General features: G+C 38.7%; 1 protein-coding gene across 33 annotated transcripts in view; it reads right to left on the bottom strand.

The window, feature by feature from the left end:
• Positions 1 to 14,041, bottom strand: part of LOC116472985 (microtubule-actin cross-linking factor 1, isoforms 1/2/3/4/5) — a 404,777-nt gene that overhangs the window by 56,233 nt on the left and 334,503 nt on the right. For 27 of the 33 annotated variants that reach the window (XM_058441923.1, XM_058441919.1, XM_058441922.1 and 24 more), the window contains 8 exons: positions 8,763 to 8,924; positions 8,398 to 8,568; positions 7,073 to 7,239; positions 3,342 to 3,501; positions 2,669 to 2,995; positions 1,629 to 1,713; positions 883 to 1,124; positions 42 to 248 (listed from right to left, as the gene is read on the bottom strand). In XM_058441923.1, the coding sequence (XP_058297906.1) occupies positions 42 to 248; positions 883 to 1,124; positions 1,629 to 1,713; positions 2,669 to 2,995; positions 3,342 to 3,501; positions 7,073 to 7,239; positions 8,398 to 8,568; positions 8,763 to 8,924 (1,521 nt within the window). The remainder of the gene's footprint in view (positions 1 to 41; positions 249 to 882; positions 1,125 to 1,628; positions 1,714 to 2,668; positions 2,996 to 3,341; positions 3,502 to 7,072; positions 7,240 to 8,397; positions 8,569 to 8,762; positions 8,925 to 14,041) is intronic. The other 6 variants (XM_058441927.1, XM_058441938.1, XM_058441937.1 and 3 more) reach the window with 1 other exon arrangement.

The following is a 14,041-nucleotide window of genomic DNA, read 5'->3' as shown; positions in this document are numbered from 1 at the left end:
TACTGTCTAAAATATTAATGCAGACGTATTATAAACATTACCTGTTGTGATCTCTGAATAGCAGCATCAATTTCATCCACCCTTTGTCCAATAGTGTCACTGACTAGTTTGTACTGCTCGTTAGCATCGGACACAAGTTTATCCAGCCCTTCTCTGGCTCTCCAGGGCACCAGCTCTAAGAGAGCACGGCTCACCTCATTCACTGTGTCCAACACCAGCCTGTGCTCCATGACCTCCTTCTTTAATTCCTAAGGAGGGAAAAGAGTTTTCAGGCCATACTTTGCTAAATAAAGCACATCAGCAACTGTGCTGGGTGGAAAGTGCTATCTCTACCACACATCCCAGCAGGACTCTGACCTCCTTCCTTCAGTTATTTTTTTCTCATCTCAGATTTTTCAATCATTCTGAAGCCTGACTTTAGACTTCATTGTTGCTTGCTTAGAACTGTCTGTAAGACTTTTTGAGCCAGACTGTCTCTGGGTAAAACAACTAATACTTCTTTCATCTCCTTACTTCAACAGAAATGATAAATAATGCTTTAACCAAAGGCTCAGTATTTAACCTAACAAGTACCTATACAATATTTCTACGCATCTAGAACTATACTAGATCCTGAAGAGAAATCAAATAAAACCATGAAGCACTCTTTAGAGAATAAGTAATAGAGGTTAAAATGTTACAAAGCAAACTTGATTCAACTTCTTTCTTCTTCATAATATATGTGTAACATATATGTCTTTATGTCAACTCTTACTGTCCATGAGTAAACAAGAAAGGGGGGCACACATTTTTAGTTTATATTTAAGGTAAAGGTTGATAAAACTTAAGGATTCTGACAAAGAGGAAGCCTTTTTTTCCTTTTACGGTAAAATAACAGCTCACCTTCTGTCTTTGCTGAAACTGGGGTATCTGCTCCCCTGTGGGAGACTGTCCTCCACTGGCTGCCAGCTCCTCCTCCACCTCCCTCAGCCACCCGGTCAGTTCCTCATAAGTAGACTGGAACTTGGTGGCCAGTTGCCGGGCTTGCTCTAAAGTTCTGAGGGCCTTGGAGCTAGTAACTGTGATGTCTGCGTAACGAGTCTTTATTCCATCTAGTTTTTCCTGGATAAGTAACACCTCCTCACCTATGGAAGATAGCACACAATTACTCATATTTAAGAGATCTAGGAATGAGGAGTCTCTGATCCCCTTTCTTCAAATCAGAGCTTTAATTTCATAGATGCTCTCTCTCTCTCTCTCTCTGTGGTAGTGATTTCACCTATCCCATACTAAGGGCAAATGGGAAATAAACTTTCCACTGGATAAAAGAAGCCACTTCTGAATTATTAAAATCTGAGTTCAGCGTCAAGTGTTTCTAGATGTTCCCAGAACCTTTCAGTGGATGCTGGCATTCAAGATACTGAAGGAGAGGAGAAATCATCATCTATAACCAGATGTGAGACAACTTTTTAGTTTTCAAAAGATTTAGCAGGAAACAACCTTCTGGAGCACAGTAGGGAATACAATCAGTGAATACTAAGCTTCCGACATATACATAAAGAAGAGGCTAAGGCAGGGAACTCCTTTCCTTGGGTACATGATTGTCTTTGAGACCATAGGGGTGCTAAGAGACACACTTTTCAAAGTACCTGTGGTTTGTTTTAGAAGAGCCTGACCATTTTTAATAGCTTGATCTACATTCTTCTTTCTATTAACAATTTCTTCATTTAAAGCCTGAAAGGAAAGAATATCATTAATCCTAAAACTGTGGCACTACAAACGAAACAAAATGTGAGACCTTTAAGAGACCAAATTTAAAGTAAAGAGATTAATACTAGTTTAATTTAAACATCAGATATTTGATCCCCTCATCTTCTCCTTGGTTAGCCCACTGACTATTCAAAATAATTAAATCAGATACCTATAGGCAAGCTTTCCTATGTGCTGGATGAGAAAAACTTAGAATTACATCAGCTTTACCAATCTATTGGTATCAAACCTGAACCCAAGAAAGGCAGAAGTGAAATTCAGCAAAATTGTCTACTGTGTCCAAAATAAGGAATAAACAGAAAGTTCAAGAGAAGAAATTCAGTAAGAACAGACTGACTTAAATCAGAATCCTGGTTAAAAACTCTCTTCATGTTTAAAGTTAACAAAGCAAAAGAATCAGACTATTAGAAAAATTACCTATTTTTACTACTCCCAAACAGATTTCATAAAAATGAAATGAAAAAGGCAAACTCTTCTATTAAGATGACACAGAATCCCTGGAATTTGAACAAATCCAGAAATATCCTAAAAGTTCTAACTGTATGATCAAATCCTGGGCACTACACAGATAGATCTGGTTTTGTTAAAGTACATTATCTTTCATAAAACTGCTCAAATAGAATCTTAGTGACCCATCAGCTAATAATGTAAGTAAATCATGAGTTGGAGTTCAGATGGCCCCTGACTATACCCTGTACCATCTTCTAGAATTACTGATTCAACTTGTTAAATATAAGTATTTCCATGGACTCATCCAAAAACAGATTAGCAGTCAGCATCAAGTCCACTAACTATGCACTTGTGTATAAAATAAAGTTGAAGTGTTTGTAATGAAGAAAAAAAATAAATGAAGAGAAACATGAATCAAAATAACAAAATAACAGAATAACATAACCAATAAAAATGGAAACATGAATACCAGGTGGTCAGCGTGCTGTCTGTGCAGGACATCCTGTTTGAAATCCTTTACGAACACTGAACTGAGCTTGTCCTCAACCTCAGCCAGCCAGTTGAGCACCTCCACCTCATCCTCCCCAAACAGCCTAGCATTAGACAGAGCTTGGTCAAGTAGGGTTGCCTTCCGACAACAGCGGTCTTGAATTTCACTGTATCGGGCCTGCAATGAGTCTATCTTTTCTGACAGCACACCCTGTTCTGCAGGAGATGTCAGGGAGGAGAGGGACTGCCCAATTTTGACTGCCTGGTGCACATCTGTTGCATGGTTTTCTATGTCTTCTTCCAGAGCCTGGAAATCCAGATGGAAAAAATGAATAACAGAAACAAAATAAATGAAAAGTAAACACAAAATGATGAATAACAAATGATACAACAAATTAAACAATTAAAAAACTCACCGACTGAAGGGCAAAAATAATATAAAAATTGGGAACAAAAGCTGTTTATTCCGGTGGTAGCCTATCAGTCAATTTCTATTTGTATTTCAAGAATGTGACTTTTCCAATTAATAATCTGACCATATTTTAAGTTAAACCCACAAAACACACATCCTCTAGAATGCTGCAGGCAGTTTACTCATTTCTAGGATTTCTAATTCCGGTTTTCTGTTTTCATTTACTGTAACCACTCCTTACCTTGTGCCGAATGATCTGCTGTTGTATTTTGGCAGTCTGAGTGCCAACAGGTTCTGAATTAGCAAGCTTTTTCTCTGTGACAGATAAGAAGTCAGAAATAGGCTCAGCTGTCTCATGGAACTGTTTGGCCAGAATCAGGATGTCTTCCAGCTGTTTTTGCCTACACAAATATATAGAACAAGCTGCTCAGGAAAAAAGTCACATTAAAACTGGTAATAGTACTATACTCAGTAAAAGAATAGTCTTTTCCAGGTACAGTTTAAATACCAATAGTAAACAGAACACACATTATGTAGCATTTCGATGTTTTAAAGGATTTCACACCATTAACCTTATTCTCATTCTCTCATAACCTTGTAAGATGGACAGAATAATTATCCCCCATTATAAAAGAATAATTATCCCCCTATTATAAAAGAGAAAGTTCACTCAGAAGGCTTAAAGGAAGATTTGTCCAATCACCTGGTGAATAGCAACAGTAGAATCAAATCTTCTAATGTTCTCCTTATTTGACACAAATCAAAACAGAATGTAGCATATATATCACCTGAACATGTGACCAAAATAAGGTTTAAAGGAGGCAAAAAGCTGTCTGTTTTCATTCTCTCTGTCACTACTACCTTCATTTGTGAGTGAAGATAGCTGAAGAGTAAAGACTGTATATTGCCTATGAACTAGAACTCCCTCCCCAACTCTCCAAAATTCAGTCAGGCTTCTGGTAATTTCAAGCCCCAGAACATAACTTTGAATCCAGATTTAAGGCAAAAAAACAAAAAAGAAACAAACAAAAAACCTCATGCTGGCTGAATTTGCCAACACAAAAAGCACCGCCCCCCCCCCCCCCCCCCCCCAAAAAAAACACAAAAGAAACTATAGACTTTACAGCTCACTTGGAATCTTAACTCTTATTTAATATAAGATCCATAACTAAGCTTGGCTTTTCTTGGGATACATGATTGTCACTGAGACCATAGAGGTGCTAAGAGACGTACTTTTCAAAGTACCTGTGGTTTGTTTTACTCTATAAAATAAAAGCAGCAAATTACAAAGGGAGGAGGAAGTCTGGATATTGGAGACAGCCTGACAAGAAAACAACCACAGAACTGTATTAGCATGCAGATTACTAATGAAAGGTCATAATGTTGTCTTTGAATTACTAAAAACAGACTAAGATATGGCATTTGAAGAGGCCTGGGAGTATATGATGCACTTAAGTTCAGCAAACCTTTACTGAAGACCTAATTTACTCCAGGTCCTATGCTAGTTATGCCCTGCCAAAGTTATTTTAATAAGAAGTGGTTTAAATAAAAAAAGTTGGCATTTTGACTACTGGAAATTCAATTATGTTTGAATATAAAGAAAAACATATTTTTTAAGTGACAATCTAAGTCTAAAACTTTCTTTCCTAGTTTGTTTATGCCAGCCTTCAAAATATATCTTCAAGTAATGCAACTAAAACATACAATACTAAAAATTATTATTAAACTTGAATTTCATTTTTTAAAAATTGCCTCTAATTTTTATGTCTTTCTTAATCATTTGATTTTGGAATCTGAAAATTTGAAGAATTTATTGTAATAAGATTTAGGGTATTTTTAGGGAGAAGAGCTAAAAATAATTTAGAAGCATCAAATATCTACTCTTGGTATTTGTTTCTGTTTAAAATATTGGCCCAGAAACTATATTAGGCTAGGCGGATGGAAACAAGTAAAGTAGAAGGAAAGAGTCATAAAAATATGCATTAGATAAACAAACCACGACTTTAAGGAGTTTATGGACCAGGAAGGTAAGTACATAAAATAATGATCGTAATACAAGGTACAGATAAAGAGTTATGGCAGTGAAAAGGCAGGAAAAGTTATTCCATGCTTGAGGAATAAAGGTAAGTTTTATAGAAGAGAGAGCCGGACAAAAGCATTTCATGAAAGATGTATTATAACACCATGAAATAAGACACAGGGTTAGGACATTGTCAGAAGATATTAAAGAACAGAATATAGTTTACTTCAGCTATAATATTAAGGAGTGAGAAGAATAGTAGAAGCTAAGAAGGTAGGTTAGGGTCAAATAGAGGGCTTTGAATGGTGGGTTAAAGAGTTTAGATTTTATTTTAAGCACCTTCTTAGCACAGCAGGCAGTGCGTCAGCCTCATAATCTAAAGGTTTTATTTTAACAGGGAGTCAATTAAATGTCTCCGAGCTTGAAAAGATATGATTAAAGGCTTATTTCAGAAAGGTTCACCTGCAGCTGGGGGATGGGAAGGGGAAGGCCCGAGGGTAATTGGTAGAGTGATTAGTGAAGAAGCTATCTCAATACACCTAGTGAGAGCTCGTAAGTCATGAACTGAGGGGAGAGTGGGAATTAGAGAAACAGATGGACAGGAAAGACACTGTAAAGTAAAACAGAATTTAGCATGCTGATAGATGTGGGCACAAAGGAGAAATTAAAAAAAAAAAAAAATTAAAAATGGAGTCGAGGTTTTAAGCCTAGGAAACTGGAAAGCTAATGGTACCATTACTGGAAATGGACAGAGAGAAAAGAAAATAAACAGTACAAATCTGGAAATACAAGTAAGTTAAATTTTTTCCATGTTGTTTCTTCCACTAACATAGGCAAACCATACTTTGCAACTCAGGTAAGGAATAAGCAAGTAATGGGCAGGTGGACATAAAAAGACTGAAGAGGGGGCTGGGCGCGGTGGCTCACGCTTGTAATCCCAGCACTTTGGGAGGCCGAGGCGGGCGGATCACGAGGTCAGGAGATCGAGACCACGGTGAAACCCTGTCTCTACTAAAAATACAAAAAAAAATTAGCCGGGCGTGGTGGCGGGCGCCTGTAGTCCCAGCTACTCGGAGAGGCTGAGGCAGGAGAATGGCGTGAACCTGGGAGGCGGAGCTTGCAGTGAGCCGAGATCGCGCCACTGCACTCCAGCCTGGGCGACAGAGCGAGACTCCGTCTCAAAAAAAAAAAAAAAAGACTGAAGAGGGAATTATTTGAAGACTGCCATAGGCTACCTAGGAAATGTAAAGGATACAATAACAAATGATCAACTCTCTTATTGATTTCTCATTAGCTGGTATTTAATTTTAAAACTGGGGACTGTATAAAAGTAAAGACATCTATGTGACTTATTAAGCTCAAGTCACAGGATAACTTATAGCTATGAAAAGAGAAAGGGAATATTTCCTTGAAGGAGGAAGATTTGTTGCCTGTTTTTTTGACCATTTATTGAGGTAAGTTCATGGATCTCTTGAATTCCCAGATATTTAACAGAACCACAGACTAGCTCCTAAAGGCAAAAAAATCTAATATTAGTATAAGCTAATAGAAAAGAAATATGACACATTTCAATTCCAAGTAACAAAAGCATTATTTATAAATATAAGGGGGGAGAATCTGTTTGAAAAACTCAGAAAATAACTTGGCTGGACTGTAGGAGTCTGTGTCTGTCATTTGGAACTATGATTATACTACAGCAGAACAACCACACAGAGCAATGAGTTTTCCAGCTCTTGGAAATTTATGAAGATGCTGGAGACCATTTCCTGAGTGTGATTCTGGTTATGAGGATCACCTCTAAAATCTTATCCCATTTCAAATAAAAGCCATTAAACACCTTCCAAAAATCTATATGAATCATCTAAGAACTTACAGAGCACTTCAAGTGATAGTAAGTCCAAGAAGAACAAAACAAACCTCTGACCCACTCTTCAAAATTCCTTTGATCTTACCTGGCTGCTGCCTTACTGAGTAGTTCAGTCCATCTACTTTCAAGACTCTGCAGCTGTCCAGTGATTTTCTCTCTATCAGCCAGCTCTGCTGACTGGGCTATTCTGCCTCCTTCTGCTTGAAGCATGTCTACTGTGGCCTTTCGATCATCTAGGAGCCGCTGGAGCAACTATTATAAAGAGAATAAAAAGTTGTAACACAGGATCATTTTGAAATCTGAACTAGGAAGAAAAACTTTTTGTTTTTTACAAAAGAAACCAACCCGCCAAATCCTAAGTTTCATTGAGTAAAAGAAGTTTTTTTCATTCTTGAGGCAAAAACAGGAGATACAGCACAGTTCTCACCACTCATATACTTTTCACACGCTTAAATTTTTTAATGGAACAGTGACTGTCATTATGTGACTAACAGGGAACTTCCTTTGAACCAAGAGAAAAGTGCCCTAAAAAATAGTTAACATTTGAAGTGATGAATATGTTAATTATCTTGACTACGGTAAATATTTCACAATGTATATGTATATCAAACCATCACATTGTATATTATAAACATTGGTTTTTTTTTTTGAGACAGAGTGAGACTCTCATTAAGTCTCACATTAAGTGAGACTCTCCCAGGCTGGAGTGCAGTGGCTCGATCTCGGCTCACTGCAAGCTCCACCTCCCGGGTTCACACCATTCTCCTGCCTCAGCCTCCAGAGTAGCTGTGACGACAGGTGCCCGCCACCACGCCCGGCTAATTTTTTGTATTTTTAGGGGAGACGGGGTTTCACCATGTTAGCCAGGATGGTCTAGATCTCCTGACCTCGTGATCCGTCTGCCTTGGCCTCCCAAAGTGCTAGGATTACAGGCATGAGCCACTGCGCCCAGCCAAACATATACAATTTTTATTTGTCAACTATACACCAATAAAGCTGAGAAAAAAATAAAATTTCCTTTGGGATAAATTTTTTTTAAAAAGAAAAAACTGCATTAAAATAGAAATTAAACCAACAAAAAATATAGATAAAACTTTGTACATGATATACAACACTATTTAGAATATTGCTGACCCTGAAAACACCAAAAACCTCTTAACATAAAATTGTGGATGAACACTGAAATAGGATACATGAACAGGTAAAATTATTCAGTCTAATATATGCCACAGTAAACCAGTAGATTTAAGTAAGATAATGAAAATTAATTTCCACCTTTCTTTTCAGGACGACACAAAGTAGGTTAGGATTCTACTAAAACTCCTGAACTGCTTCTTAAACTATAAGCAAATGTGTTGTCTACCACTCCCTACGGCTGTTACAGTTCACTGTCCCAACATTCTCACTGACCTTCTGTTCTTGGATCTGTGCTTTCACCACTTTATACTCAGCAGATGGAGGTTTCTGATTGGCTATGAGCTCCTCAGTATCTGCCAACCAGCTGAGCAATGGCTCCAAGGCATCTTGAAACTTCCCACAATGCAACAAAGCCTCCTGTAGCTGTGCAATTCTTTGTGCGACCTGTATCATGAACAGGTAGGTTCATCATGAGAATGGAGAAAGTAGTTTTCAAATTACTACTGACCTCTTTTAGTAATTATAGATTGCAACTGCTAAATTTTTATTTCCATTCAGGTTTCGGGAAACCTTAGATTCAGATGTCTCTTTTCTATGCCTTCTGTTTCCAGTACGCTTGTTACCCCATTGTCACTCACCTTTTTATTCAATGTATTCCATCGAGTGTTGATCTCTTCCATGTCATGTTCTAAACCCTGCACGTCACAGTCTTTTCCTGCACTCTGAATTAATCCCTGGCCAAGTCCATTCACCTGCTGCAATTTCATCTGAAGAGGATCCACTTGTTCTTTCTGAAACATCTAGATAATTGCAATCCAAAGAAGATTTAATACAAAGGCTATTAGACTCTCTATACCACACACAGACTGGTTATTCTTGGGGCATTTATGACTTAATGAAAGACGACCAGGAATAAAAAGAAAGAACAAGCATTTGCACGTGAAGCATCAAGAAAACATGTGGTTTTGTATTTCAATACATTCTCCTATGGACATGTAATTACAGAGTTATGACACTACTTAGGTCTTTAACCCAATGACTCTTTCCTTTGTTCTTTTTTTTTATATCTGTTGCTTAATTTTTTTGTTTGTTTTTTTTGGAGACAGAGTCTCGCTCTGTCACCCAGGCTGGAGTGCAGTAGCATGATCTCGGCTCACTGCAAGCTCCGCCTCTCGGGTTCATGTCACTCTCCTGCCTCAGACTTCCGAGTAGCTGGGACTATAGGCGCCCGCCACCATGCCCAGCTAATTTTTTGTATTTTTAGTGGAGACGGGGTTTCACCGTGTTAGCCAGGATGGTCTCGATCTCCTGACCTCATGATCTGCCCCCCTCGGCCTCCCAAAGTGCTGGGATTACAAGCGTGAGCCACTGCACCTGTCCTGTTGCTTAATTTTCAATGCAAAAAGCCATGGAGAATAGAAAAGCATCAACTTCGAAATGCTATACAAGTAAGTGCAATGTATATGAATCCTAAAAGAGAAGAATAGAATAACACCAAATGACTAGTATTTAACATGAAATATCCCTTGGGGAATAGCCTTAACTGACCACTAATAAGAAATGCTCTTCTCTGACTAGGACTAATAACTCAATTAGTCAAAACATATTAACAGTGTGAAAAATACCAACCTCATAGCTTAATCCCCCCGTGGCCATTTAACTTCATTCTGATCAAGAGCCACAGATCACACACAGCAATAATCTTGAAGCAGAATTCCTCTCATTACAAAGGGAAATGGGCCAGTAATGTTGGGAAATGTCCTTAATAACTTCAGACACACACTCTGAATAAGATACAGATTTACATTTAAAAAACTGCTCAAAAATGATACTGTATTATCCATGTTTACCATGGTGCAACAGAATTTTAAAACAATGTGAACTGGTGTAACAAGCAAAGTGTATACTTTGCTCTACTACAGTTAAGCTCCATTATGATTTAGACATGTCTAAAAGGAAACAAAACGGGTCAGAAGAGAATGGTACTTCTGCCACATTAAGAGTATGAAGGGGCTGGGCGCGGTGGCTCATGCCTGTAATCTCAGCACTTTGGGAGGCCGAGGTGGGCAGATCACGAGGTCAGGAGATCGAGACCATCCTGGCTAACATGGTGAAACCCTGTCTCTACTAAAAATACAAAAAATTAGCCGGGCATGGTGGCGGGCACCTGTAGTCCCAGCTACTCGGGAGGCTGAGGCAGGAGAATGGAGTGAACCCGGGAGGTAGAGCTTGCAGTGAACCGAGATCGCACCACTGCACTCCAGCATGGGCATCAGAGCAAGACTCCATCTCAAAAAAAAAAAAAAAAAAAAAAAATTGGGTTTCTCTCAGTTATCAGAGGGATAGAACCAGCCATATTTCACTAGCCTGGATTTATTTCCCTTCCTTTTTCTTCCATGAGCCAGGTGAGTCAATTAAGGCCAGAGGATGACAGAAAACGGAAGAGGACAAAAATAAATATAAAAGAAAATGATAAGTTTGAGTAAGACCAATTTTGGTCAATATGAGACTACAGACCACACTAGGATTAGGAAACTGATTCTAGAAAGAATGGTCTATGGCTGGCTAAGATTACCAGGGAGGGAAAGCCCCAGGCAACACTGAAAAAGGAAGGTTATAAAAGTAATTATGAGTGCACTTCATTTTTTACTATAATTTGATTATACCATATTTTCTTAGGCAACATTACAAAGCAGCTCAGTTAAAATGACTATTTCTCCAACAACATGGTTCTCAGAAAAAACAACTGCTATAATTCCATTTTGTAGCATTAAAGATGTTTCTGCTGAAGAAAAATCAGATAGAGGCGGGAAAAACATCCCAAGTTTAAAGGTGCTTTTGGTACAATAAAATGATGGTGGTGAAGGTGAAGGAATGAAAAGGCAAAGAAGGCAGAAAGCCAAGGTATGGAGGGAAGATGTCAAGTCCACGTTACAGGGCCCTCTTTTACTCAATAACCAAATCCTATCTCACTCTACAACTGACATTTAAATTCTTTCTGTGCTTTCTAACATGACAGCCAGCAGCTACATATAGCTATTGACATTTAAATTAAATTTAAAATCCTGTTCCTCAGACCCACTAGCCACGTTTCACATAGTCAAAGCCACAGATGGCCAGTGGTTACTCTATTGGACCATCGATAGAGAATAAATCCATCTTGGCAGCAAGTCCTACTGGACAGCACTTTAAATGATACAGAAAAGTAAAATAGGCTAGGCACAGTGGCTCATGTCTGTAATCCTGGCACTTTGGGAGGCCAAGGCAGACAGAGTACCAGAGCTCAGGAGTTTGAGACCAGCCTGGGCAACATGGCGAAACCTCGTCTCTACTAAACACACACAAACACACACACACACACACAAATTAGCCAGGCATGGTGGCGCATGCCTGTAGTCCCAGCTACTCGGGAGGCTGAGGCACAAGAATTGCTTGAACCTGGGAGGTGGCGGTTTCAGTGAGCCGAGATCATGCCACTGCACTCCAGCCTGGGCAACAAGAGAGAAACTCCATCTCAAAAAAAGAAAGAAAAGTAAAATTATATTTAAATAGTTCAATAATCTCTTTCATATACAAGCTGAATATCCCTTATCCAAAATGCTTGGGATCAGAAGTGTTTCTGATTTCAGATTTATTACAATTTTGGAATATCTGCATTAAATACTAACTGGTTGAGCATATCAAATCTGAAAATCTAAAATCTCCAATGAGCATGTCTTTTGAGCATCATGCCAGCATTCAGAAAGTTTCAGACTTGGGAGCATTTCGCATTTTAGATGTTCAATCTATAATAAGAGCTACTGCTGCTTTAAACTTCTGGATTTACTTTGTTTACAGACATGTCCTATAGAAGCATTAGCTATTCCTTCATTTCTCACTTTCACTCTATGGATTGACAGGGACAATGGGTATTTGTATCATTTCTCATAAGTTAAAAAATATATGAAAGCACCTCTAAATATTATCTATTTTGAATATAAGTGAACAGAACGTTAAAGAATGTACATTTGAAAACACCTGCTTCCTTCTGTCAACTCCCAAATAAAGCTGTTTTGCAAAACCAGTGCTTTCAGATACACTAAAATGCCTACTCCTTAGTATTTCACACACTGTTAGTGAAATAGGACTGTGTCATGTTATTAACTAAGCAGCACTGGCAGACATTTTCCAAAGAAGTACACTAGTAAAAATTGTTGCAAGGTTGTAAGATGCAACTAGGACACAAAATAGGAAATTTCCCAAAGAACTCCTTAAAACACTTTTATCTTTGTTACTGCCTTTTTTTTTTTTTTTTTTTTTGAGACAGGGTCTCACACTGTTGCCCAGGCTGGAGTGCAGTGACATAATCTCAGCTCACTGCAACCTCTGCCTCCCAGGTCCAAGTGATTCTCCCACCTCAGCCTCTCAAGTAGCTGGGACTACAGGCATGCGCCACCACACCCAGCTAATTTTGTATTTTTTGGTAGAGACAGGGTTTCACCATGTTGGCCAGGCTGGTCTTGAACTCCTGACCTCAAGTGATCTGCCTGCCTGAGCCTCCCAAAGTGCTAGGATTACAGGCATGAGCCACGGCATCCAGCCTTGTTATTGCATTTTTCCAGTTTTATCCTGACTAATTCTTTTCTGTTGTCCTTTGTTCTCTTTCTCCTCTTCTAGATCTCTAAATGATCTTTGGGGGTGGGAGTAAGGGAACGACGTCAGTTCTGGACTCTCTTCTTTTTCTATACTCTTCCTAGGCAATTCCATCAATTTCTGTGGGTTTAAATACTAAACACAATAAATGCTTATGACTCTCAATTTGTCTCTCTGAGTTTCAAGCCTATATATCCAACTGCTTTCTTAATATCTCCATGCAAAAAAAATGAACCACAGGCAATCCCAAGCCTAACAGTTCAAAGATGAAACAGTATCTCCCACTTTCCCTTACCTCTTCCCTAAATCAATAATTTATACTATCCACTCCACTATACAAACCAGAACCTAAAAGTCACCCTTGATAACTCCCTCAGCCCCAACACAGAAGCCACAATCAGATCTTGTTGATTTTACCTCCAAAATATATCTTCAATCCCCCCTATTGTCTTCAAATCCATTGACATCATTTTATTCAAAGAATTTGCCAAAATTTCTAACTATGTATTTATTTTATATTTATCTGTGGTTTTCTTAATATCTGCCTCCCCCACTCAGTATAAGCTCCACAAGGGCAAGGACCATGTCAATTCTATTTACTGTAGGAGCCTAGTACCTGGCACAGAGTAGGTACCCATAATATTTACTCAGGCCGGGTGTGGTGGCTCATGCCTGTAATCCCAGCACTTTGGGATGCTGAGGCAGGCGGATCACCTGAGGTCAGGAGTTTGAGACCAGCCTGGCCAACATGGTGAAACCCTGTCTCTACTAAAAATACAAAAAATAAATAAATAAATAACTGGGTGTGGTGGCACATTCCTGTAATCCCAACTACTTCGGAGGCTGAGGCAGGAGAATTGCTTGAACCTGGGAGGCAGAGGCTGCAGTGAGCCAAGATTGTGCCACTGCACTCCAGCCTGGGCAACAGAGTGAGACTCTGTCTAAAAAAAAAAAAAAAAAAAAAAAAAATTTTATTCCCTGAATGAATGAATCCTTGTATAGAAACCGTGTTAGGGAATGCAAAAAACCAATGAAGATTCTGCCGATCAGCAGAGCATTCAATCACCGAACTGGAATTGTGGTGCTCTCCAATTTTTGCTTAAAAAGACTTCCTTGGCAAATTGTAATCTTATAGAACCCTTATTTTATACAAAAGGTTTTTTTCTTCCTTTGAACCAGTGACTCGGATTAAGACTGAAGAAGTCTATAAATAAGTAGGGAATTTACATAACCAGAGATTGGTCTCAGTAGGCCTCAGATCCCACTACAGAAAAAGCAAACAAGT

The sequence above is a fragment of the Hylobates moloch genome, unplaced genomic scaffold (genome assembly GCF_009828535.3).
Source record: "Hylobates moloch isolate HMO894 unplaced genomic scaffold, HMol_V3 SCAFFOLD_8, whole genome shotgun sequence".
Classification (NCBI taxonomy): domain Eukaryota; kingdom Metazoa; phylum Chordata; class Mammalia; order Primates; family Hylobatidae; genus Hylobates; species Hylobates moloch.
Note: the sequence above shows the minus strand (reverse complement) of the source record. Positions and strands in the feature narration are given on the sequence as shown.